The 27,980-nt window shown below is 31.5% G+C and overlaps 1 protein-coding gene across 1 annotated transcript; it reads right to left on the reverse strand.

Annotated features, from left to right (window-relative positions):
* Positions 1 to 7,528: 7,528 nt before the first annotated feature.
* On the reverse strand, positions 7,529 to 14,503 carry LOC143225292 (uncharacterized). Its single transcript, XM_076454433.1, has 5 exons — positions 14,360 to 14,503; positions 13,319 to 13,395; positions 11,515 to 11,619; positions 8,682 to 8,780; positions 7,529 to 7,986 (listed from the first exon to the last, which is right to left on the reverse strand). The coding sequence occupies exons 1-4, from the start codon at positions 14,448 to 14,450 to the stop codon at positions 8,691 to 8,693; spliced, it is 363 nt and encodes a 120-aa protein (XP_076310548.1). The 5' UTR covers positions 14,451 to 14,503; the 3' UTR covers positions 7,529 to 7,986; positions 8,682 to 8,690.
* Positions 14,504 to 27,980: the final 13,477 nt, after the last annotated feature.

Consider the following 27,980-nt stretch of genomic DNA (forward strand, 5'->3'; position numbering starts at 1 on the left):
TTTCAGTATAAACATTAATGCCATCACTGAACAACTCCCTCTCAATTTGAAAACGGGCTCTGTGTCAACGACTTTCACAACTCATGTCAGTCGTCGAACATGAGATATATTGAGCGGAAACTACAGACTGCCTTCAATATTTTATTGAAGTGGACCACAGCAAACCGCTTTAACTTATCTTTCTCTAAAACCGTTTGCATGTACTTTTGCTGCTAACTGGGTATTCACCCTTATCCTGAACTCCATATTGGTAAAGTTGTGCTGCCTGTGGTCCCTGAGACAAAGTTCTTGAAGCTTATTTTTGACCGTAAGCTGACCTTTATATCACACATGAAGGAGCTATGGGTCAAATGTACAAGAGCACTGATCATCCTCCGTGTCCTCTCTACCACCACTTGGTGAGCGATCGATGTTATTTGTTAAAGATATATCGTGCTTTTATTCAATGAAAACTGGATAATGGATCATTGGTGTATGGCTCTGCGAGAACCTCAGTCTTCACGATGCTGGACCCCATTTATCATCAAGGACTTCGACTCTGAACTGGGGTAGTGCAGAAAGCAATTGTCTTTGCTACATGCTTCGAAACTTTGTTCTTACCCGCGACCCTCATATTACGGGTCGGACGCCTTAACCCACCTAGCTATGCCAGGCCTCACGAGAGCCAGAACTATCGATATAGGTTGGCAAACGTTATGCAGTAATTTTATTTTTAAAAATTATTAGTGCATTAAATATTTGGTAATATTATTACTGAAATAAATGTTATTTTTCCATATCTATGCTTAAGCAGTATGAGAACCACGCAATAAAAACTAAAGGAATTTATCATATACACAATTGCAGTTCTGTACTTTTAAAAAAAAGTAAATTTTCCTGCTTTTGATGGTATTGTCATTAGGTATAAGAAATCGATAGTCAATTTTAAACTATTCAATAAACATCTTTGATTTGGTTTTTGCATTAGCTTCTGAAATAAGCTGACTAGTTAAGCAATACGCAGTTAAAGTCAATTGTGATTTACAATCTCTTACTTAGCCAAATAATGCAAATTCTCCTTCTATTAAATATGTTTCTACAAAAGTTGGTTCGTAACATGAGAAAAATATCCAGTTTAAGTAAATCAAAAATGTTTTCTTTTATTCAGAGACAAAAGTAGAGAAGCCTGAAAAACTCAACGAGCTGAGAAAATGTACTGAATTCATAATTATAGACAAGTTAGAGTGGGTTGGTATTTGTACACTATAATTGCTTCCATAATTCATTCTACTTTGGTAAAGAATGTATTGTTATCGTAAATCTGTTAACATTAGAAATAGATTACAGATCTAGAAAGACGTAATTTTTATTTTATTTTCCTTATCTGAATTATAATTTCCATTCTCTGTCTGTATGAAGAATGTCACATACCTTCTGTTTATATGCAATTATCCATGTCTAAACAAACGTATTAAATTGACTGTATGCAGACAAAAGTAAAACATATTACAAAGTAGTTGTGATACTATTTAGGACAAATATATCGTTTTGGCACAAAAATGTGATTATAAAATTAAATGTTATGAAAGTAAAATCGTAATATATAAAATATAATTGATTTGTTAGAACGTATATTTCATTTTAAGAATTCAGCTGCAATTCGAGGGTTTGAATTTGCAAAATTTCCCTACTAGAATTATGAAGAGTTCTTCAATGACATGTGTACTGAAGGAAAAGATGCAGATATACAAGTGATGATGAACTATTATGTATATATTTTTTTTCATTTACATTTATACAAAAATCTGTGAAATATTTACTTATTTATATTAAAATGTTCTGTAATAAACTATTACCAGAAATGTCCCTTTTATAGTTACATTTGGCAGTTCACAAAAATAAAATTTCAGAACCCTACAGAAACAGTGATTCGTGACTTCATACAACGTGTGTTCATTTTCAATATTCACCGTTGAATAATTAACCCAGGGGATTTTCTTGCAGTTTCGACGTCTCATCTAAGTTAAATTTGAAACTTTAACCATATATGAAAGTCAAGAAAGAAAGTTTTGTTAACATATACATTATAGTTCGGAAAATATTAAGAAAGGAATGCATCAAGTAACTTAATAGTCACCCAGGACACTATTTGGCAGTGTTAAAAGTGATATCTACAACAGAACTAAAACTTGGTTCTTAAGGTTGAAACACATACATTATATGCTTGTACAAACTTCTAATTTTGTAATATCTTACATAACATTAAGTGTTACGACTCAATGCCTGCAGAAGCTCAAACAATATGTCACTGGTAGATTTGCAGCAGCTTATAAGGACCCAGAAAACACACTCTCTGAAGTAATTGACAAATGTTTGTAAAGAGGTACATAGCAAATGTTAATCACACAACTATATTGGAAATACATCAAACAACTATTTTTTAAGACTTGGACATCTTGTTTGCTGAAGTGTATAAATATTATCATTTGCAAGAAAATTTAGAAATATTTGTAATTTCAAATAACGTAACGTGTTATATAACGGTTATACATTGTAGTAATTACCCACGTATCTTAACTTTCAGATGAAGTAAAAAATACCGTCACAATTAGAGTGTGCCTTGCGATGCGCGGTTGAAAATGTCTTTAAATATCTTGAGGTGTTTTAAATAAATCATCGATGTTATTCGTGATTTTTTTATCTAAATAAATATATTTAATGAAATCAATAAAAATAACAATTGTGAAAAAATAATAACTTGCTAAAGTTATTTTTATCAAAGCAAACCGGAAAACATTGCTTCTGCTTATTATATGTACTTTGCTTGATTTTGAAGTTTCCTAATTTTTGATGTCTTAGTGAATGCCATCAACTATCAAATAATGGGTTATTCTCTTTTTATCTTGGGAATCCACGTCATCAGCCACAGATAAAGTTCAAAACTAATTCTTCATAAAATACGGATTGAATTTATTTTACATTTCTGATGGCTGAAAACAGTTCACAATTTTAAAATGTTTATAGTGTTTTAAGAGAGGTGTAGAGTTTCTTAATGAGTCAGTTAAGATCGTAAGTGGCTTAGCTTTGAGTCTAAAGGCTTATAACGCAAAAGTGCAGGTTCTGATAATTGTTTTGTTTGTTTGTGAATTTAGCGCAAAGCTACCCTAATTTAGCAGTATAAGACGAAAGGGAAGTTAGCTAGTCATCACCACCCACTACCAACTCTTGGGTTACTTTTACCAAGGAATAGCAAGATTGAGCGACACATTATAACGCCCTCAAGGCTGAAAGAGCGGGCATGTTGGGTGCGACCGGGATTCGATCCCGCGACACATATATTACGAGCTCCTTAAAAGACCTACCTGGCCATGTCGAGCGTGGTTCTGATAATCGTGGTAGGTAGACAATAGATATCCCATTTGATAGTTTCATGCTAAACTTCAAAGAAGCAAAAATATTTTAGTGTATGCAAAATTTAAACCGATTAGCGTGTACGACATAACAAAGAATCTCAGTTTACAAATTCTGCTCAACAGATGAAAGAACTTCCGTGATGATGAGAAACCACTTGAAATAAAAATGTCTTTTCAAGGCGGCTTGTTATGGGTATTAGCACTTTAATTAAAATAACGCACACAACAACGTTTTGACCGTCTTAAGTCATCTTCACATTAACAAAGAGAGAGTTTGCAACTCACAGTTGGCGGGCACGTCTTAGGAACGAAAGTTTAAAGGAGTACGGGGTTGTAGAAAGCGTTGCATTTAGAAGTTAGTTTATTAATTAGCATAGGTATAAAGGTGTTCCTTTATGTTGATTTCATTTTGTTTTAGTTGTTTTATAAGTAGGGCTCTTTGAGTTAAGTTTAAAGAAGTTCACATTTCTTCCTATTTTTTGTAATGAAAACAGTTTTGTTAATAACATGTCTGAAGTTAGTTAGTATCGTCTTAAGAAGAAGTCGAAGTTCAAACCGATATCATCAATATTTATTTTCACGGTCTTTGTTACTCTGTTGAAACAATGTGCATATACTGATATAACGTTTGTTTGTTTGTTTGTAATTAAACACGAAGCTCCACAATGGGATATATGTACTCTGACCACCACAGGTATTAAAACCGCATTTTACTAATGTGATTATGCAGACCTGTCACTGTACTACTAGGGATATTATAACTGAGAAAAAAAGGGCTAATGTTGTATGGTAAATACGTGAACTATTATTTATGTTTGCACAGGTGTGAATTTTAATATTCTTGTTAAAGGTGTTGTGAAGTGATTTTGATTACTTTCATAATATTCTGATAATATATATATATATATACATATTTTTTTTCTTTTACACGCAGTAAAGTTTACAATGAAGTAATTAATTGCTGCATCTCTTTGTTGACAGTGAAATATCATAGAAATACATTATTAATAATGTACGAAACCGACCGTTGCAAGATTGGCTGATTATTTTTTTATTTATCCGTGATGACGAGAAAACCCACTTGTAGCTAAATATATATATATATATAAACGGCTGGTAAGGGTTGAGAAAATTTTATGTAGAGGAACGAACAACGTTTCGACCTTCTTCGGTCATCGTCAGGTTCACAAAGATTGTTTGTTTGTTTGTTTTGGAATTTCGCACAAAGCTACTCGAGGGCTATCTGTGCTAGCTGTCCCTAATTTTGCAGTGTAAGACTACAGGAAAGGCAGCTAGTCATCACCACCCACCGCCAACTCTTGGGCTACTCTTTTACCAACGAATAGTGGGATTGACCGTCACATTATACGCCCCCACGGCTGGGAGGGCGAGCATGTTTAGCGCGACGCGGGCGCGAACCCGCGACCCTCAGATCACGAGTCGCACGCCTTACGCGCTTCGCCATGCCAGGCCCCGGTTCACAAAGAAAGAAAGAGGTAACTACAGCTGACCACATGTTTGAAGGGGTTGTGTAATTGAGTGTAGGAATGCAGAGAGCGTGCTTAGGTGCTTAATATAGGTATAAAGGTGTTCCTTTGTATTTGTTTATTTTGGGCTTGAGTTGTTGTATAAGTAACGCTTCTTTAATTTTGCGTTTGTTTATGTTTGTTTCTTTATTTAGTATTTGGGTGTTTTTTAGACAACTTCAAGAATTTTATTGACATCCAACGCCCAAACTTCCCAGAAAAAAATTAAAAAATTATATTTTCTAGAATCACCTAAAAAACACCTTAAACGACATTTGCAAAGAAATTTCTCTCAAAACCATTAACATAATTTCACAAAACAGAAAACTAAAAACAATCTTACAAAAAGAGACATTAATTCCATTAAAAACCTAAAACAAAACAAAAGATAAAAATTCTAAAAGCAGATAAAAGAAACGCTATAGTCATAAGTAACACGAATGAATGTATCCAAAAAATGAAGAACATCCTATCAAACACAAACAATTTAAACCAATACACACGAAACGCAACTAAACAAAATACTACTAAAAATGAAGAAAAGCCAACACAATTTCAAAAACACTTTATTCCTACCTATGCAAGATCGACTCACATACACCACAAATATACGGCATCCCCAAACCTCATAAACCAGATTGTCCATTACGACTAATATTGTGCACATACGAATCGTTTAATTACAATCTTGATAAATACATAACATGGGAATTCTCCAAATATGTAACATCAGCCAGATCATTCATCAAATACTCTTTTAATTTCAAGTTTAATCTTAATCAACATAATCATAAAGCCTCAATGGCCAGTTTCGATGTTATATTCTTCTTTGTAGAAGTTCCAATCCTGAAGCCTCCAAGATAGCCTTAAAACTATATATCCGAAACCTTAACCCATCAATAGACATTCCCAGTAACCAGTTAGCAACCCTCATAGAATTCACCACGATAAAGACAAACTTCATGTTCAACAACCAAAACTATATACAAACAAATGGCCTAAGCATGGGCAACCCAGTATCACCAGTTCTATCCAATATTTTTATGACACAAATTGAAACACAAGCAATTAAAACAGCATTACATCCACCACTATACTGGTAAAGATATGTAGATGACACGGTTGCGGGATTCAAATCTACATAACACATACTTAATTTTTTCAATCACATTAACTCTATACATCCCAACATTAACTTCACATGTGAACAGGAAGTAAGCAATCAAATATCATTTCTTAACCTCAAAATTACAAGAACCAACACACAATTCAAAACAGAAATCCACCGAAAAATCACCCATACTGGACTATACATTCCTTGGTACTCAGCACATGAAACAAAACAAAAACTCAACATACTAAGAAACCAAATAAACACAGCCATAAAACTTTGATCATCAAATAAAATTAACGACGAATTAGACAAAATAAAACAATACTTCATCAACATCAATAAGTTTTCTTCAGAAACCGTAGAAAACATTATACGCACACACCTAGACAAAAAGTAAAATCAGCCAACAAAAGTAAATATATCCTATGAATTACATTGTCACGAAACCATATACTGCTGCATACCATATGTTTCCGACACCAGCAGAAATATAACCAGCATTTGGCAAAAACTAGTAACAATATATGACATTCCAGTTAATACCAAATTTATTCAAAACCAGGTACAAAAATAAGGTTTATACTGTGTAAAAACTACACTGACAAACACAACACCAACATTATTTATAAAATACAACGTGATAAGTGCCTCGACTTCTACATTAAGGAAACAAGTAGAAAAATGAAAACGAGATTCAAAGAACATAAAAAGTTACTTTCACACGTTTTCGAACCCTGCAAATCAAAGAAACACAACATAAAAATCACCCAAATATTAAATAAAGGAACAAACATAAACAAACGCAAAAATAAAGAAGCCTTACTTATACAACTCAAGCCCAAAATAAACCAATACAAAGGAACACCTTTATACCTATATTAATAAAGATAATCAAACATCAAAGCACGCCCTCTACATTCCTACACTCAGTTACACAACCCCCTTCAAAAATATGGTTAGCCATCGATCAGTTACCTTTTTCTTTCTGTGTGAACCTGACGATAATCGAAGAAGGTGGAAAAGTACTTCGCTCATGTACATAAAAATTTTCTCAACCTTTACCAGCCGTTTTTTACATATATATATTTATTTATATCGTAATGACGCTGTTAATATATTTCATACCCATAAAAACTAAAAGGTCATTTTCTAGAATGATTTAAGCCTATCTTTATTTTGTTTTATATTTTACGTGTGTATTTCCGAGAACGACAACTTATTTAATAAAATATTTAAAGTTATGTGTATTTATAATAATTTTAACTACAAGTTTGAACTAAATTAATATCGCAAGAACTCAAGTTTCATTACTTTGTGGTTAACAATGGCAGATATAATTTTGTTTAGGTCCAGGGACTAATAACTTTTATGAGTCCTACATCCTATGGGATTTTATATAGAATAAAACTGTCAAGGAGCGCGCATTAAGACCATGAGCAGCGGGGCTGAGCACCCAAACACCTACCTAAATACACCACTAGTGGTCAGGTCGCAGATAGCTCATTGTTTAGTAGTTTATTTAACAACAAACAAAGTTAATTAATAACACTTAGCTCGATCGTGTGTTAAGAAAGTTCTAGAAATACATTAATAAAAAGTTCTAGGAAGGAATTACAAAAACATAATTTCCAGAAGTATTTTCTTTCCTCATTGAAATATTCTGTGTAAAACTATTTAGGAAACAATTTTATTTTATTGAAAAGAGAAAAATCGGATTTTCTTTCTCTAAACAAAACACCAAACAAATAATATATATTTAATTAAAAAAACACGAACTAAACACTTGTATTGCTTTAAAGGAGTTTTATTTTCGAGATAAAAGGTATTTAAGAGTTAAATATAATAGAACACGAAGGAAATCACAGCAGATTCAGGTTATTATATTGTAGTTAATATATATATATATATATATATAGATGCTGGTCCTCATCAGCTGTTAAGTGATCCGTTGAAGCTGTAAGTATAAATAACATTGAAATATTAAATGTTGTTGTCAGTTCAGTAACAACCGATCCACTAACAATTCATTAAATATATTAGTCAAAATATTCAATACCACTTGTGGTATAAAACAACAACATATAATTAGTGTTTTATAATGGGGACAGGATGAGTTATCTGTGCTCTGTCCCTCACAGGAATCAAACCTCGGTTTCAAGTGTGTGAATCCCTAGACATACCAGCGTGTCACTGTGTGGATTAGAGCGTTTCCTAGATATATAGTGACAAATATGGATTTCTATTAAATGTGTTTTGACATTATTTAAAAAATAACGTATTGAAATAAAAAGGTAGAGTGTCACCTTAAAATTAGCCACACATTTGGAAAATATGTGAATAATTAAATGACAGCCCACTGTGAGAACAAATAAAATAAATGTCAGAATAAAATTAAATATACTAACTAGTGATACTATTTACAGTACATTTTAGTTGTCGTAGAGTTCCTTATACAAAGTAAAATTATTGATAAATAGTCACTATAACGACTGTATAACTGTTGTAAAACAGTTATGTTATATGGAACTAGAAATATCTTTTACGATATTGTAAATAATAGGTTTATAAACTCTCTAGCACATATAATGTTCACGTTTTAAGATATTTATTTCATTTATTGCTGATGTATTGATTTTTTTATCTTCTTACCTAACATCCTCAGAAACAGTTCTTAACAGCATCAGACATTGCTTCGTCCAGACCCTCTCCAGCTTTTAAAATTTCATTACCGACACATTCCTTTACTTCCTGCATGAAGAGGTAAATACAATGAACGTTCAGGGAGATGTTATAAGATTTAAAGTTTGAAGAAAACACAGAAATAATACAAAATAATAGAGACCCCATAACCTGAGAAATTTACCTTTCTTCTTCATGGGTGAGCTGGAAATGGTTACTTAATTCATTCCGTTTTTTATAACTAACAAATTGTAATAAACATGTTAGCAAAATAATATACGAATGTAGAAAAAGTCATAGGGACACATTTCCAAAAATATATTACTTTTTACATCAGTTTTACCAAATTCAGACCTACGTAATGTCCACTTTCTACTCTTTCATGATATAATTAACCGTATTGCGTTTTACCTTATTTTATAGGTGGAGGACAACACTATGACTGTTGCGTGGAGTCACGATATTTCAAGATTACTGTCATCCAACTCTTAATGGTCAGCTGTAGGAAGAAGAAGACTTGAAAGAGTCCAGAATATTGCTTCTTTTGAACTTTCGCGCAGAGCTACACGAGGGTTATCTGCACTAGCCGTCCCTAATTTAGCAGTGTTAAAATAGAGCGAAGGTAGATAGCCACCACAACTGTTGGGCTATTCTTGTACCAACGAATAGTGAGATTGGATGTCACATTATAACGTCCTCAGGGCTAAAAGATCAAGCATGTTTGGTGTGATGGTAATTCGAACCCGTAACCCTCAGTGTCTTATCCACCTGGCCATGCTGGCGTTTGGTGTCTCGATGCTCTGTTTATTCTTCTATTGTTCCTTCTACTTGTATGTGAACAAGCACGGTTTTAATGCTTATTTCAAGTAAAATAATATTTAAACCTTTATTTTTAATATACAGTCCTTATGGTTTTTGGTTTTAAGCAATTTATCTTAATTTCAACTACATCTCCAACCAAAGAGTTATTTGCTAGCTCAGCAATAAACTTGTGATCACTAAACTTTAGAATTCGATTCCCAACAGATGACAGAAACTTTATTCTGCACAATAAAACCAACTACTTTATCAGCCAGTCTTTTATTTGTCACTAGTTTAAAAATTGTTTGATATTTATCTCTTCACACATACTTTCATCTGTCATATATTACTGAACTTGTCCTTCATATCAGGCCTTCAAACCACTATTGTGAATATCAGGTAACTGTATTCAACTTTTCTTTATAATATCGTATTCCTCTATTGCTGCGTCTATTTAAGGAAATGTTGTAATAAGGGAGTAGATTAAGATCTCTGAACTTAACAACTCTTCAGAAAATGGAACGTGAATGAGGTGTTTCAAGTTGTAATATTGTTGATGCCTCATTTTTTTCATCTTTAATGATGACAATGGTAAGAGTAGAGGTACAAATATACATTTTATCAAGGTAGAAATAACCTACAGCTAAGACAACTTTAATTTCTTAACAGCTTGGTTTCCCCTGGAACTGTTTGCCTCCAGGTTTCATAAATGCAATTAATTTAAAGCAAAACGTAATAAATATTTACCGGTAAGGGATGGTTTCAAAATGTTTAGGTTATAATGTGATTTAATAGCTTGCACAGCTCAGATGGACCAGGATATTTCTTATTGTTTTGTAAGAATGGATTGAACACTCAAAAATTTCTTCCTACTAAAAAAAAAACACATTAAAAGACATATGATGTGTGAAAATTACTTTACCGAGATGCAAAACAAGAAATTTCTAGAAGGTCTGGGGTCATGTACCCACCAACAAGAAAGCTTTTGAAGAATTAAAACTGTGAGATTAAATCTTGAGTCACTTTTAATACACATACTGCATACACACATACTGAAATAAAAAAGTAAGTTTTAATACATAAGTTTTAGCTATACATAACAAGAAAAAGTGGTCAGGCCATTTCCTGGGTGGCGCAATCGCTTCCTATGGCTCTAATATTATGTTAATAGTTGGTTTATAATACCATAGATTTATACATCTATTCTTTGGGAAATCAAAATTTATATGGTAATATTATAGTTATGTATTATATTTTATGATGCTGTGTATATATATATTTAATCAAGTACTTCTAGAAGTTACGTTGTATTAACATAGTTCTGTATTGTTTTGCAAATTTCAAATTTAATTAATAGTTAACTTATAGTACCATATTGTTGCATCTATCCTTCTACACATAAATAGTTAAGTATAGTTAGATAAATAAGTAGTCTTAAACTTAATCATTAAAGAGCCATTTAAAGCAGTATCCTCATAAACCTAAAAAAGACACTAGCAACTATCAAAATTAATTATCAAGTATGTATGTAGTTGTCTTTAAAATATACCATAAAAAGGCCTTCAAACAATTTAATTTTAAAATAATAATTACTTGATTCCAATCAAGTATAACTTCGTCAGCCATCAATGATCTTTAATGACTAAAAATATTTTCATTTAGACGTGTCGGTTTATTCTTTACTTAATTTATCCAAGTTTTCCTACTCAAATTTTGCTGAATAACATTCATTTATGAGCCTGTTCAGTTTGTTTTTAAAACAGGGTAGCTTGAAAGAGACTAAATGAGCCCGAACTAATGGTTGAAGCTGCACCTAATTACGTTGTATCTAACATATCGAGTGGCATCAGCCTCAAATTGTATTCAAAACATTTGGGATTAAAAAAGGAAACATTTAGTGCGATAGTTAATTATACAACAAAATTAAATAAATAAAGATATTTTAGAGACGAGTGATATAAACGTTGATTGAACTTAGAATGATATATAAGATAAACATCACCTTCATATCCGCTTCTTTTTCTGCTTTGCACATTTCTTTCACGAACTCTCCAAAATTACCATAAGAAAATTTTGAATATTCACATTTTTTAACTGCATCTGGAAGCTTGAAATGAAAAATACTTTCTGATAAATCAACTTTAATTTTACATTCTACAATTTTGTTTTCATAAAAGTTAATTGTATAACTGTATCCATGTGGCAGAAATCATATGATTCTTATAAACTGTATTATAACCACCTTTAAATATATTTATTTACTCTTTGATAATGAAGTTGATATGTTTATTTATACATAAACAACCACTTATGAATTGAAATAAAACAATATTTCGAAGGAAAGACATAGGATAGAAAACAAAACTAAAAGAAACAAAACCACATTGTTTTAGATCTGTAAACTGTATCTAAATATAACAATACATTTATTGTGTAATCATTTACACAATAAAAAGTTAAAGCAAGTAGAATAAAAATTACATGCGTCAAACAAACTTTATATCATAACCACAAATATTTTAAAAAATAATCGTTAATCGCGTAGTCTTTGTTTTAACGTCTCGTCCCATGAAGAACAAAATTACAAGTTAAACAAATAAATAAAAAAGTTCAGCAAATAGACAGTTCAAAGCAAATAGTATCACAGTAGACATGTAGAATAGCCCCCATTGGTATAATAATATATCTGCAGACCTACAATGCAAGAAACCGGGTTTCGATACTCATGTTGGGAGGAGCACAAATAGCCCATTGTGTATCTTTGTGCTCAACTACGAACAAATACATGTGGAATATCAGAAATAATCGCAAAGGTTTAACGTAAGCACGTGCACCAAATGAAGACTATACAAACTAGAAGTAACCAATAAGTTAAATGCATTTTTTTTTTAAATTTCGCGCAAAGCTACTCGAGGGCTATCTGCGCTAGCCGTCCGTAATTTAGCAGTGTAAGACTAGAGGGAAGGCAGCTAGTCTTCACCACCTACCGCCAACTTTTGGGCTACTCTTTCACCAACGAATAGTGGAATTGACCGTTACGTTATAAATCCCCCACGTCTGAAAAGGTGAGCATGTTTGGTGTGACGGGGATGCGAACCTGCAACCCTCAGATTACGTGTCGTACGCCTTAATCCATCTGGCATGGCCGGTCCAAGCTGTATTGTAGTAATTATTTCTGTACTACGCATGTTGTAAATGTGAATTCACGTACAGACAATATGGGAATTGATGATATAAGTTAAAATAAGGGGCACTACAGACATCATTATAAAGGTGCTGTACCAACAACCAGGAGGATTTTACTACTAAAACATCTTCTATTTTATAGCACGCCTCGTATGAACTTCTGCGTAATCGAAGTTTAACACTTAATAATCTTGGACAGGTCAAATTGTGTAAACATTTTTAAATTTAGCTGATTACGTTTTCAAGATGTGTAAAACATCGAGACCTATCGAAAGAAGATCCATAAACCTACAACACCGAGCATTGTAATTCTGTAAACTTATCGCTAACACACGAGACCTTGATTCTTAGAATTATCTTTTGTAACTTTAACTGAAGACCAAAACATGTTAAAGTTAAAAGATTCATGACAGCAACACATTATTTCCAAAATGGTTTGGTTTGTTTTTTTTATTTAGAATTAAGCACAAAGCTACACAATGGCTTATCTGTGATCAGCCCACCATGGGTATCGAAACCCGGTTTTTATCGGTGTGAGCTCGCAGACATACCGCTGTGCCAATAGAAGGCGTTTCCAAAATGACATATGACATATGATTAATTATAACAAAAACACCTACCCATCCTGCTTGTTGTTTAAAACGTTTTCCAATGCACACTCTCAGATGATTCACTTTTGCAGTATCGTCTTTAATACCTATATAAAATAAAAACATGTCTAATCTATTTAATGGGGTATATTTTAATTTTACGAACCAATGTTAGTAAAACTATTTTATTAAACGTAAGTTTTCTGATTCGTATATTTACAATACATAATACTAAATATATTACAACAGTGTCTTTGAAGTATCGTTGTGAGTTGTTGAGATGAATCATTATATAAACTATTAGAAACACCCGCAGGTACAACTGCCAGTTCCTTCGGAAGATTATAAGGGCCTAAAGTCTTTTCTAGTAACACTTAACATTGAATAATGTTTATGAGTTATGAGAAAAATGATTTTATTTAAATTTAATTTTAAAACGAGCTGTCATTACTGTATTACATCACAGAGTAGATTTTGTTGAGGCATGTCTTTGCAGGTGCAGTTATCAATGAAAGTGTTTTCTTTTCTGTTCCAAAATTTTACTGAGGAAAAACAAATAATGTTTAGTTTTTCTTTTGATAGTTTTATGTTTAGAACTTACTCCTTTTTTGTGATTTTATAACTTAAGTCTGAAACTTACCAACTTTTAATGGTTAAATCTGAAACCAAATCTTTCCAGTTTTTGTTTCTAATGTTTAGTGGTTTAATCTGAAATATGTAATTTTTTTGCAAATCTCAATTGTTCTGCTTTTGCTGAGCTATAAAAAATGCTCCAGAAGTGAATGATACAACCTAAATAGAAGATATCAGTTAAAATTTTTAAAACCGACACTGAAATATTTAGACTGATTGAAAATTGCAACCGTCCGAATGCAACAATTTCAGATTTTTTCATAAAATTTAATAAAATAGCTATGTATATGACAAAATATGCTCTAATAATATTTCGTTATAGTTTTCAGATTCTTTGTGTTTCTTCTGATCTAATGAAGATATTAATTGAGAACATTTACTTCCATAGAACGAATACTTAACATTTTATACATTAATAAACTTTGAAAATGAACTTACTGCACATCAATTTCCACATCATGTCTATAGAATTGCCGTTCGTCATCGTCAGGCTTACAACCACAACAAGAGCTGGAAACAGAACTTTCATGTTGAATGTCGAGAACTTTGTTCTTTTGATGAATATTTCAAGTTGAAAAATCCACTTTTATATCATTCATTCAATAGCTTTGAGCCAATAATTGCAACTATATTGTTATTACCGTAAAATTATCTGAACGTTGTTTGTATGTTTGCCTATCATTGGGTAGCTCTTTCCGGATTGGAGAAATTGTATTTGGATTTAACTAATCACGATGTAACTGTATCAAAGAGGGGGCGCTTCCTCCCAACAATAAGATCACGTGACTCAAACCTGTTTGCTACAGTTTTATTCCTTGTGGAAGCTTCACTCTGTTATATTACGTTATACGTATTACAGGCTAGAAGATTTGTTTCAAGTTACATCCACTAGAAGAAGGTAATACTGGCAAGGTGTAGTGTTGTGGAAATGCGTTCCCATTTTATATATATATATATTTGTCATAGGCAAAACGTTGTTCCCTGATTATTTCGAACAAACCCACCTTTATAAACCACTATGTTCATGAAGATTTGGTTACCCTTAGAATAAAGACAAAGAATCATAAACACTTTCATCCAAACTGTATTAAAGTAGTCAAAGTATAATGACAAGAAATATTGCAAAATATAATGTGTGCTTCTGCTTATTATGGTTACAAAACGACTCATGGTCAGAGTTTATAGTTTTCAATTTTCACACTTGTTTTAGAGCTGATTTAGAAACTCGAAGAAACAAAATGAACGTTATTGTTGAGATTTTTCAGTACGAACAATGAAATTTTAAAGTAAATCTTCTGACCTTTCCTATTTCTAATTTTTTACACCTGTTTTCTATGTTTACTTTCCACTCAGAGGGAAATAAGCATTAAATTGCCATTACTGAAGAGCAAATAAACTCATGATGTTTAACTCCCGTCTTTAGGTGGGGCAGGGTTTAACAGATTATTTGTAGCATAGTTATTACAGTGGACGTTGTCTAAGGCACAAGGTAAAAGTGGAAAAAAACTGTTTATGACGTGGCTCTGTAAAAAGTCTGATTTAGTCCAAAATCTTGTTTGTCATTTATCCTTCTATGCTAGTCAGCACTTAGTTGTAGTAGGTGTTTAGGAACATCCAATTTATTATTTTACGATACTTAACCAATAAATGTTAAGTTTCTAGTGACACAAATATGACCCGTTTTGGTTCGGCCACTATTATTTGTCGTCTCTCCTCCCACAAATGGTTCCTGTCTACCAACAATGATGGACATATGGACAGATTTTCGTATTAGTTAAGGGCCGAAGATCATCTATTCAGCATGGGAGATGTATGTACTTTTCTGAAGGTGCATTTAATTTCAACCTGAAGTTTTCGTAAGATACTTTTTCTCCTGGGCATGTGTGATACAAATAGAGTGCTTGTGATGTAATAAGTCTCTTAGACTGTGACACAGTTATATTAAAATGGACAACACCTATATTGTGGGATATCTCTCGACTTATTTAATCTGCCTTACTGATCTATTTGCATTTATTTTTTCAATATATTTTTTTAATTCCACAGTTCAAAATATTGAGCTTTGTTAGAACTATCAGTTCAAGTTAGAGATTTATTTAAACAATTAACATCAGAACAGGCTTGATTTAGTTTTATTCCAAACCATTTGTACTCATGTTCAAGGAATTTCACTGAATTGATAGTCACTGTACATCGATTTATTCAATGAAACTCCTTTTATATTGGTCTTTTTATCACACATGGTTCCTTAACAGGAAACTATTGCTATGCCAAATCATGAAAATACTGATTAAAACTTAAATTACTTCGTTCTTAGCAGTTTATGTTTATATTACCAAGAGTTTATAACTTCGTGTCAACTATAATACCAGGGATGATCTTACCAGTTAGGTTATGGATGTGTGGGATGTTGCTCTAAGGTAGAAAGTACTTAGGTAATATCTAAACTTCTCTTTTAAACGTTAAAATTCACATCTAGCTCAAAAATTTGTACAGGTTAAATGCCATCTACAAGTTATAGGTAACTTGTATTGATATATCTTATAGAAGATGTATGAATATCATAGTTTAATAGATAGCCCAAAACAAACAAGGTGCAGGCAAGGTCTTCCAAGAAGTTAATTTACAAGTTTGTTAGAATTTGTCTGTTAATGTCTTCAAAAATGATACTTTAACTATATTAAACAAATCAGTTAAAGTTAGATATGTAGAGTTTTGTACGAAAGTGATGGCCGCGCGGAGCATCTCAATGATTGCGAGTTAAGCCCTATTCCATAACACGTGATACCCATGAAACATCTCTACTAAAAACCACAAATTGAGTCGAATGATGCGATGAAAATTATGACAAACTGATTAACTAATCTAGTAAGAGACATTAGATTTAGTGATGCTTTCATTACCTAGGTATCGTGGACAAGTGTTAAAACTGAACAAGTTGATGATATAGTGTCTATAGAAACATTGATACACAAAGAAATTGATACACAAAAACAAAAAAAACAAGGTTATTTTTATTTACTCAATGCAAAGTTAAACAAGACGCTATCTGATTACGTTGACCTCAAGGAATCAAACCTCAGGTTTTAGTTTTGTAGATCCGTAAACTTAATGTTATCATATTTTATAATCACTTTATCTTCATTTGTATTTAATTTTTCTCTGGATTGAAATACCATCATATTTATAACAGTAGAATGTATCCCACTATTGTAGTTATTAAACTACGTTTAATTGGTTTAATTAAACTGGTTTCTTAAGTTGTTGAAAGATTCATTGTTTTAAAGTCAGACCTTATATTTAGACCATTACTTCAGCAGCTGAACATTCAGACCTTTATATTTAAGCCATACTGGGGAACCAGGAAATTTAAACCCCAACCAACACAAGTTTTTTCAACATCACGTAAAATAGAATTAGAAAAATACAAACTTGCTTTTATTTCAATGAAGAAATAGAGTGCTTGACTATTCTAATAACATTTCGTTGCAATAGTTTTCAACCTATGCCTTAATATGTATTATAAAGTCATTACAGTGAGGATAAGACGATTAAAACACAGATAACCTTTTTAGAAGAATGTTTCCTCGATCCAAACAAACTAACTTGCTAACACCTTGTATACCAGGATTTTTCTATATGAATTCAATGAGACGTCATTACTATTTAATGTTTTTAGCTAAGAACTTATACAATCAAAGTGTAAGTTTTCATATACAAACCACAAACAGTTTAATAATATTTTTGTAAAGTTCAATGATTACAAGATTTACATTTGCTTTTACAGATACGAACAAATTACAGAAACTGTCATACTACAATTAAGAATCTAAAGAGCCGACTTAAGAAAAGATGCAAACACGGAGTGTTTTTGTTTTGTTATTAAACACAAAGCTACACTAAGGTTTATCTGGTATCTCTCCACCATGGGTATCGAAACTCAGTGTCCAGCGGTATAAGTCTACAGCCATCTTGTTGTGCTTCTGGCAGGCTGAACATAAAGTGTAAAAGGTATAAAATTAATGCGGTATATTTAATATTATGTTAAACAATATTAATATTATTTAATGTTCAATAATGCTTTACGATTTTTCCGTGTTTTTATTTTGCTGTACGATACATAATTATATGTTAATATTCACTCTAGGTTTTGCATTCTGTTCCAGAAATTCTGTATAAAGTTTAATGTATAGAACACTTATCTACCTAGAGTAGAAGTACTTTAATACTGGTTATAGTTCAGAACTTTCCAAACAACACACGTTTTATGATACAGTGTACCATTTGCTACAGACATTTCTATCTCATAGCTAGGTGGGTATATTCTGCCAGGTATGGAATTCAGGTTGTCGTATATTATATCTATAGAGACGCTACTGTTTAAATTAACTGAAATTCCAACAACAGAATGTGTAGTCACATGCTGTCTGCTTTACCTATGTTGCTTTGAATTCTTATAAATGTGCATTTTCTTTGAAGTTAGAAATACAAGTGTAGTCATTCAAAGGTGGTTCAGTAGTGCAGTTAAACCACGTATCGTGTAGTGTTAGACGGAGATAACTATTGATGTCATGGAATGACGTTTTATGTCCTATCCTGTAACATTACCAAAGAAGACATACAAGGTCGTCTTTTTCAAAACGTTTCTTACACACCCAGAATGTCAAATGCATTTGGATCAACTCACCTGATAGAATAAAGAATTAAGGTTATCCCCTCCGTATTTGTATGAGTGGAATAACAAACATATAGCAAGATGTAACTCTACTTGAAAAATAACTTTGTCATTAAGCACAAAGCTAAACAATGGGCTAAGTGTGCCCGAGAGAATCGAAACCTGTTTTTTAGTCTTATAATCCTTCAGACTTACAACTGAACCATTAGCTGAAAAAATACGGTCAGTTTTATTCAGATTATCTCCTGTTAAGATTTTTAATTAATAAGCTCTCAATAGAACTACTGTCCATCATTTTGATGTGTGCTTTTTTAACGTATAATGTAAATGAACATAAATATTCTTACTTTATTATTACACTCTGTTTGGTCTTTCTTTCCCAGTCCAATCATAGCCATAAATTCGGTTTTGCTGTGAGAAACATCTTCTTGTAATTTCTTTTATTGTGCCTGAGAATAATATAAATATAAATAACTTTAACGGGTCCTCTCATGTTTATTAAGAACTCCAACGAATTCTTCTATATTAACCATAAATAGTGCTGAAGTACAAATTCAATTTGTACAATACAGTAGTGTATATTTGTGAAGTTGACTGTTCCTAGTCTATTTGTATATATATATATATCTTCTGAATTTGTTGAGAAGTATTACTGAACTTCTTAGAATACCAAAGTTCATGAAAATGAAATAAAGAGATTGCACACAATGTAAAATATAAAAGCACAGTGTTTATTATTACACAAAACACAATGTGTTTACATGCTTACATGATGAACGGACATTTTTTACTGAATGAAAACGGTTTTCTCTTCAAACTATACCCGATCTAGAACTCTACCAGATATTTCAGTGTTTTTGGTTAAAAGTTAACTTTGGATTTATTTGAGACCACTAGCGTTAATCATGTGACTCGTCATTATTATTATATATATCATAACCATAAGCAGAAAAAACCATTGTAAGATACCTCTGTCTACATCCTTGGACAACATATGTCACTTCAGCTATGCCAATCACTTAAATAGATATTGTCTTCACAAAATGATAAAGGACAGCTAGAACGAAGTAAACTTCCTTTTAACGAAGGTTAACTACGCATTTTATACAGTAAGAAATGTCTAGTTTCTTATAAATAAATTTCACTCAATAAACCAATTTGCAAAAATCGCGACTTCTATATCTTATCATGTGATTCACATCATCTGCTTTTGCAAAAGACGACCTTGTATATCCTTTGTAGTACTGTTACAAGCTAGGATACAAAAGTTATTAAACAGTACTAGCAATTATTTTCTTATGTCTTTATAAATTAGTTGCTTATCAATTTATTTCTGACTCGTCCTTCTTTAATTACATTTTTATCTCTTACTTCAAATGAAAATAGATATTCAAAAATAATTCGTATATAAGGCATATAATTAAAAAAAAGGATAGAGGTAAATAATGTGGTAAAGGTAAACAGCATGTGACTACTCATCGTGTGGTTATAATTTTTGTTAATTCAAATCACTAGTGTTTGTGTACGCGAAGCACACGAGCACGTGTATTCCATATTTGAAAGAATAAAGAAACCGCGTTATGAATTGGAAATATCTCTAGCCTGTAATTACGTTGAAGCAACAAATGGTACACTGATCCCCGAAACATGTGTTGGTTGGAAAGTTTCGATAGCCTGTAATTACGATAAAGCAACAAATGTTACACTGACCCCCGAAACATGTGTTGGTTGGAAAGTTTCGAATTTAAACCAGGATGAAGTACTTCTATTCCAGATAGACATGTGTTTTACACAGAAGCTCTGGAACAGAACATAAAACCCAATCTTAAAAAGCAAATACTAACGTAAGATTGTGTATGGTGATAAAAAATATTAGAACATATACATTATAGTTCGGGAATTATTAAGAAAGAAATGCATTAAATAACTTTATGTTCACACAGAACATTACAGGACGATGTTAAATGTGGTATCATATAACAGAACTATAACTCAGCTCTTAAGTTTTAAACATATACATTATATGATTGCACAAACCTCCAATCTTGTGATATCTTACATAATATTAAATGTTACTTCTCTATGCTTGCTGAATGTCAAACAGTGTGTCACTAATAGATTTGCAACAGCTCATGAGGATCCAAAAATACTCTCTCTGAAATGATTGAGAACTGTTTCTAAAGAGTTACGTTGATAAGGTCAAATAAACAATTATATTGGGAATGCATTAAACAACTATATCTGGACTTGAATATCTTGGGTGCTGAAGTGTATAAACATTACCATTTGCAAGACAATGTATAAAGCTTTGTAATTTCAAATAACGTAACGTGTTATATGAAGGTTAGACTTTGTAGTAACTACTCAGGTGTCTAACTTTTAGATGAAGTAAAAATTTCCATCACAATTACAGTTATATTGTAAACTAATAGAGTACTCGGATGAAAATGGCTTCAAATATCTTTAGATTTTTGAATAAATCATCGATGTTATTCGTGATTTTTTTATCTAAATAAATATTTGTTATTGAAATCAATAAAAATAACAATTGTGCAAAAATAATAATTTTCTAAGGTATTTTTATCAAAGCAAATCGGGAAACATTGCTTTTGCTTATCATATGCACTTTACATGATTTTCAAGTTTCCTACTTTTTGATGTCCTAGTTAATGCCATCAACCGTCAAATCGTGGGTTATTCTTTACCAATGAATAGTAGGATTAAATATTGCATTTTAAGATTTTCACAGCTTAAAGAGCAAGCATGTTTGTTAAAGGAACTCGAAACCGCAAACTGCGAATTGTGTGGCCAGACCATAAGGTCATAGTTGATAACTTAAAAAACATAATTTTGTAATGTTGGGAATTTATCAATAGTGGAAAGTTATGACTCAAAGTGTAATATACTAAACTGTTAACAATGGTGATAATGAATTAATGACATTTAGTGCTATTAAGGTAGTTAGACTTAAAGTTAAAATTATTTACGAATACACAAACTATTAAAGACTATATTAAGTAGCTACTGTCCTCTGAAATACATTCATCAAAGGTATGAAAACGAATAAGAAGACAAAAGTAAATTTAAATCATTCTATAAACAATCAGTGATGAAAATGATTTAAATAAATGTGTACAAAGAGTTAATTAGAAATTTTTAATTGCGGGTAGGATAGAAATTGGATAATAAAAACTAACACCTTAGAGAAAGGATTACATAAAGGTAAACAGTTTGTGTGCAAAATCGTTTTTGACGTACATATTAATTCAGTAACATAAATTATTTGTTATCAAATTATTTTTGTTATACCTCCATTGTAGTATATTTTAATATTTTTTTCTTTACGAGGTTCTTGTTTTTAGCGCGAAGCTATTTTCTCACTGTCGAACTCCTATTATGGAGTTGCAAGTTACCACTGATGCACCAAGAACCTGTCTTCAAAAAACTGTTGTTCCGTATAAAATAATAATTTTCTAAAAACTACAACTGTACTCGTTCGTTACCCAATTTAAACATACTTTACTGTTATCAGCATTTAGATGTACTCATGTGAAACTGAAATAAAGAAAAATTTATATCTTTACGTATTATTCTGATATTCAATTATACAAAAAGACAAACAAACTTCATAGTAAAATGATGTGTGTAACTGAAAGTCAGCATGTTTGAAACGGAAATATATAAATCTACTTTAATATATGCACGTTACGTATGTGTGACAGATAGAACATACGAATCATAGTTGAGAGCTAACACCACAGACGTAATTTAATGTTCACAGCTAGGATTTATAATGTAAAATAATTATTTAATTTCAGAAACGTTTAACAGAAAATTTATAAAAGTTGCTTTACTTTCTTCCCCCTCGCTCTTACAGTGGTATGTATACAGATTTACAACCCAAAAATCAGGGATTCCATTCTCCTCAGAGGGCTCAGCAGAAAGCTCGCTGAGTCTTTGCTATAAGAAAACATACATACATTCTTTACTTTTTAGCAGTAAGAAGTTTGGAGATTTATGTAATTATTAGTTAAATAACACATAAAAATGTGTTTGTAGTTTTATCTTGTTTTAAACCATCTTATCGTTAATGAAACATTCGATTATTTCAGTGATATATTTTATTCTTGTAAATATTCTAGTAAGAAACATGAAGCTTAACTTGTTCAGTGCCGTAGACGAGATAACTCGTCCAAGCCGATCGGTAACACAGTGCCACGGAGGAGTGAATTCGTTCATAATAATACCTAACTTCAAAGGTAGATTTCAGCACCATACATGCATTTGACCTACTTACAAATTGTTTCACTTTCGATCTATTGTGGCGTCACGAAAAAAGTTACAAAATGAAGAAGCATTAGAGTTATATTGTAGCAGCTGAAATACTTGGCAGTCAACAGGTTAGTGTAAAATATATATATTCACACACATAACTTAGTTTCCAGTACAAAAAACACCAAGGCATTCTTCGATAACCCGATGAAAAACAAAACCTGGAGAATTTTTTCAATGCTTAAATTAATTAAAAGTTCTGTTAAAAACAGGTTATTATTATAAATAAATAATGAAATAGCTCTAGGAATGTCGATAAGAGAAAAATTATATTCCCCTTATTTTAATTTTATAGTTATTAAGTATTGGAAAGGCTCGACATGGCCAAGCGTGTTAAGGCGTGCGACTCGTAATCTGAGAGTGTCGAGTTCGCATTCCCGTCGCGCCAAACATATTCGCCCTTTCAGCCGTGGGGGCGTTATAATGTGACGGTCAATCCCACTATTCGTTGGTAAAAGAGTAGCCCAAGAGTTGGCGGTGGGTGGTGATAACTAGCAGCATCTCCTCTAGTCTTACACTGCTAAATTAGGGACGGCTAGCACAAATAGCACTCGAGTAGCTTTGTGCGAAATTCAAAAACAAACAAGTACTAGAAAACTAAAATAAATGTTGTTATTTCTAAACACGTTTTTCAGATTTTCTATTCTGCAAATTTTACGATCACTATAAAGAAAAACTTAATAAATTACTGACATAAATGTTGTTTTCATCCTATCAATTTTATTAAGTGAGAAAAACCCATTATAAGTTTGAATATATTACATTTGTTAATTTTTATTTACTCCTATTATACGGTCTTCATTAAAGCTTTATCAAAACGATGTGGGAAGATAAAGTGGATTAATGTTATTGAAATATTTATATATTCTTTAAAAAGAGGAAAGTCCTTCAAACATTTTAGGTTATTCATTAGTATAGCTATAAAGACGTTCCTTTATATTGATTAAATTATGGTTTTAGTTGGTGTATAATTAAAGTTTCTTTATTTTTGGTTTAAAGAAGTTCACATTTCTTTTAGTAATGAAACTAATTTTATTAATAACATGTGTGAAGTAAGTTAGTTTAGTCTTAAGAAGAAGTCGATGTTTAAACCGATATCATTAATATTTATTTTCACTGTCTTTATTACACTGTTGAAAAAATGTGCATATACTAATATAACTTTTGTTTATTAGTAATTAAAAACGAAGCTACACAATGGGATATCTGTACTCTGACCACAACAGGTATTAAAACCGCATTTTACCAGTATTATTACGCAGACATATCACTGAACTACTAGGGGTAATATACCTGAGAAAAAAGGGATAATTTTTGTATTGTAAATACGAACACTATTATTTATGTTTGCACAGGTGTGAATTTTAATATTCGTGTCAAAGGTGTTGTAAAATGATTATCATTACTCTCATAATATTCTGATAACATATATACATAATTTTTTCTTTTACACGCAGTAAAGTTTATAATGGAATAATTAGTTGCTACATCTCTTTGTTGACAGTGAAATATCATAGAACCACATTATTAATAATCGTGTACGAAACCGATTGTTGAAAGATTGGTTGATTATTTTTTATTTATCCGTGATGACGAGAAAAACCACTTGTGTGGAAATATATATATGTTACATATTCGGAAAATGCCAATGCTACGTATTTACCAAGATTGTAGTTAAACGATTCGTATGTAGACATTGTTGGTTGTAATAGACAATCTGGTTTATGAGGTTTGGGGATGCCGTATATTTGTGGTGTGCGTAGGTAGGAATAAAGTGTTTTTGAAATTGTGTTGCCTATTTTCATTTTTAGTAGTATTTTGTTTAGTTGCGTTTCGTGTGTCTTTGTTGGATTTGTGTGTATTGGTTTAAATTTGTTTGTGTCTGATAGAATGTTTTTCTATTTTTGGGTGTATTCATTCGTGTTCCTTATGACTATAGCGTTTCATTTCTCTGATTTTAGAATTTTTATGTTTTTGTCTTGTTTTAGGTTTATAATGGAATTAATGCCTCTTTTTGTAAGATTGTTTTTAGTTCTCTGTTTTGTAAAACTATGTTGATGTTTTTGTTACAAAATTCTTTGAATAAATCGTTTAAGATGTTTTAGTTTTTATGTGTTTCTAAAAATATAATTTTTAAATTTTTTCTGGTAAGTTTGGCTGTTGGATGTCAATAAAATTGTCGAAGTTGTGTTCTTTCTGTTCGTTGTTTTCGGTTTTTTTTTCTTGTTTTTGTTTTTTGTGGAAAGTATCACAAGTCTACTTCAAATTAAATAAACACAACATAACCTTATAAAAACAACCAAACACTAAATAAAGAAACAAAAATAAACAAGCGTAAAATTAAAGAATCCTTGCTTAAACAACAACTCAAGTCCAAAATAAACCAATACAAAGGAACACCTTTATACCTATATTAATAAATATAATCAAACATCTAAGCACGCCCTCTACATTCCTACACTCAATTACACAACCCCCTTCATTTTGTTTGGTGTCTCGTTGCTTTGTTTAGTTTTTTAATTGTTGCTTCTATTGGAACGTGAACAAGCACGGTTATAATGCTTATTTCAAGTACAAATTATATTTAAAATGTCAGTTTTTAATATACATTCCTTATGCTTTTCAGTTTAATGCAACTTATCTTAATTTCAAATACATTTCCAATCATCAGTGATGACGAGAAACCCACTTGTTGAGAAATTTATATGCAAAAACGGCTCGTTTGGGCTGACGATGACCGAAGAAGGTCGAAACGTTGTTCGCTCTTCTATGTAAAGTGTTTTCTCAGCCCAAACGAGCCGTTTTTGCATATACATTTCCAATCAAACAGTCAGTTGGTTGCTCAGAAATAAGCTTGTTGACGCTAAACTTCTGAATTCAATTCCCAACAAATAACAGAAGCTTTATTCTGAACAATAAAACTAACAACTTTATCAGCCAGTCTTCTGTTTGTTAATAATTTAAAAATTGTTTGATATTTATCTCTTCACACATACTTTCATCTGTCACATATTACTGAACTTGTCCTTCATATCAGGCCTTCAAACCACTGTTGTGAATATCAGGTAACTGTATTCTACCTTTATCTTTATAATATCACATTCCTTTATTAATGCGTGTATTTAAGGAAAGGTTGTTATAAGGGAGTATATTAAAAGTTATGAACTTAACAACTCTTCAGAAAATTGAAGGTGAATAAGGTGCTCAAAGTTGTAATATTGTTGATGCCTCATTTTTTCCATCTTTAATGATGACAATGGTTAGAGTAGGGGAACAAATGTGCATTTTTTCTCAGTAGAAATAACCTAGAGCTAAGACAACTTTAATTTTTTAAAAACTTGATTGCCCTTGGTGCAATTAATTTAAAGGAAAACGTAATAAATATTTACCTATAAAGGATGGTTTTGAAACTTTTAGGTTATAATGTAATTTAGTAGCTTGCATAGCCCAGAATATTTGTTATTGTCTTGTAAGAATGGATTAAACACTCAAAAGTTCCTTCCTACTGAAATAAAAATAATTTAACATTAAAAGACATACGATTTGTGAAAATTATTTTACCGGGTTGCAAAACATATAATTTCTGGAAGGTCTTGGGTCATGTACCCACCCCCAAGAAAAATTTTGAAGATTTAAAACTGTTAGATTAAATCTTGAGTCACTTTAACTACACATACTGCACACACACATACTGAATTAAAAGAAGTAAGTTTTAATACATACGTTGTAGCTATATATAACATGAAAACATGGCCCATTTGCTTCTATGGCTTTAATATCATGTTAATAGTGGGCTACTAATACCATAGTTCAATACGTATCTATTTATCCTTAACGAAATTAATTTTTTTATGGTAATATTATAGCTCTGTGTTGTTCCATCTATAACTGATCTTATGTTCCATGATGCTGTTTATATATCTTCAATTTAACACTTCCATTACTTACGATGTAATAACATAGTTCTGTATTGTTGAGCACTTTTCAAATTCAGTTAATAGGTGCCTTATAGTACCACATTATTATTATCCATCCTATATAATATAAATAGTTAAGTATCGTTAGATAAATAACTAGGTTTAAACTTAATCTTTGAAGATGCTTTCAAAGCAGTATTCTCACAAAACTTGAGAAACACTAGCAACTGTGAAAATTAATTATCAAGTATATAAGGAGTTGCTTTTAAAATATACCACAAAGAGGTCTTAAAACAACTAAATTTCAAGCCAGCAATTACCGGATACAATTCTAGTATAATTTAAAATTTATCTAAGCTGAATAGAGTGAGACAAATAATAATAAAGAATAAAATGGCGCACTTCGTAAGCCATTAATGATATTTGACGACTGAAAATATTTTCATTTAGACGTGCCATTTAATTATTTACTTAATTTATCCAAGTTTTTCTTATCATGTTTTGCAAAATAACTTTCATCCATAAACCTGTCCAGTTTGTGTTTAAAACAAGGTAGATTGAAACGGACTAAATATGAGCCCGAATCTAAGGAAAGCTACAACTAACTACGCTGTATCCAATTTATCGAGTCGTGTCAGCCTCAAATTCTATTCAAGACATTTGGGATTACAAAAGGAAATGTTTCGTGTAATAGTTAATTATACACCAAAAATAAATAAATAGATATATTTCAGAGGCTATATATGTAAACGTATATTGAACACAAAATGATATATTAGATAAACATCACCTTCATATCCGCTTCTTTTTCTGCATTGTACATTTCACTCACGAACTCTCCAAAACTACCATAAGAAAATTTTGAATATTCACATTATTTAACTGCAATTGGAAGCGTGAGTTGAAAAATGCTTTCTGATAAATCAACTTTAATATTACATTATAGAACTTTGGTTTCATAAAAGTTAATTGTATAACCGTATCCATGTGGCAGGAATCATATGATATGATTCTTATAAACTCTATTATAACCACCTTTATATATTTCTTTTCTCTTTATTAATAATGAAGTTGATACATTTACTTATACCTAAACAATCACTTATAAATTGAAAGAAAACGATATTTTCGAAGA

Source organism: Tachypleus tridentatus, chromosome 9 (assembly GCF_004210375.1).
Source record: "Tachypleus tridentatus isolate NWPU-2018 chromosome 9, ASM421037v1, whole genome shotgun sequence".
Lineage (NCBI taxonomy): Eukaryota > Metazoa > Arthropoda > Merostomata > Xiphosura > Limulidae > Tachypleus > Tachypleus tridentatus.

Coding starts and splice junctions, on each gene's coding strand:
- LOC143225292 (XM_076454433.1), bottom strand. CDS start 14,450: ATGAAAGTTCTGTTTCCAGCTCTTGTTGTGGTTGTAAGCCTGACGATG. Junction 13,396..14,359: donor GATGTGGAAATTGATGTGCA/GTAAGTTCATTT, acceptor TATTTTATATAG/GTATTAAAGACGATACTGCA. Junction 11,620..13,318: donor TTAAACAACAAGCAGGATGG/GTAGGTGTTTTT, acceptor TTTCATTTCAAG/CTTCCAGATGCAGTTAAAAA.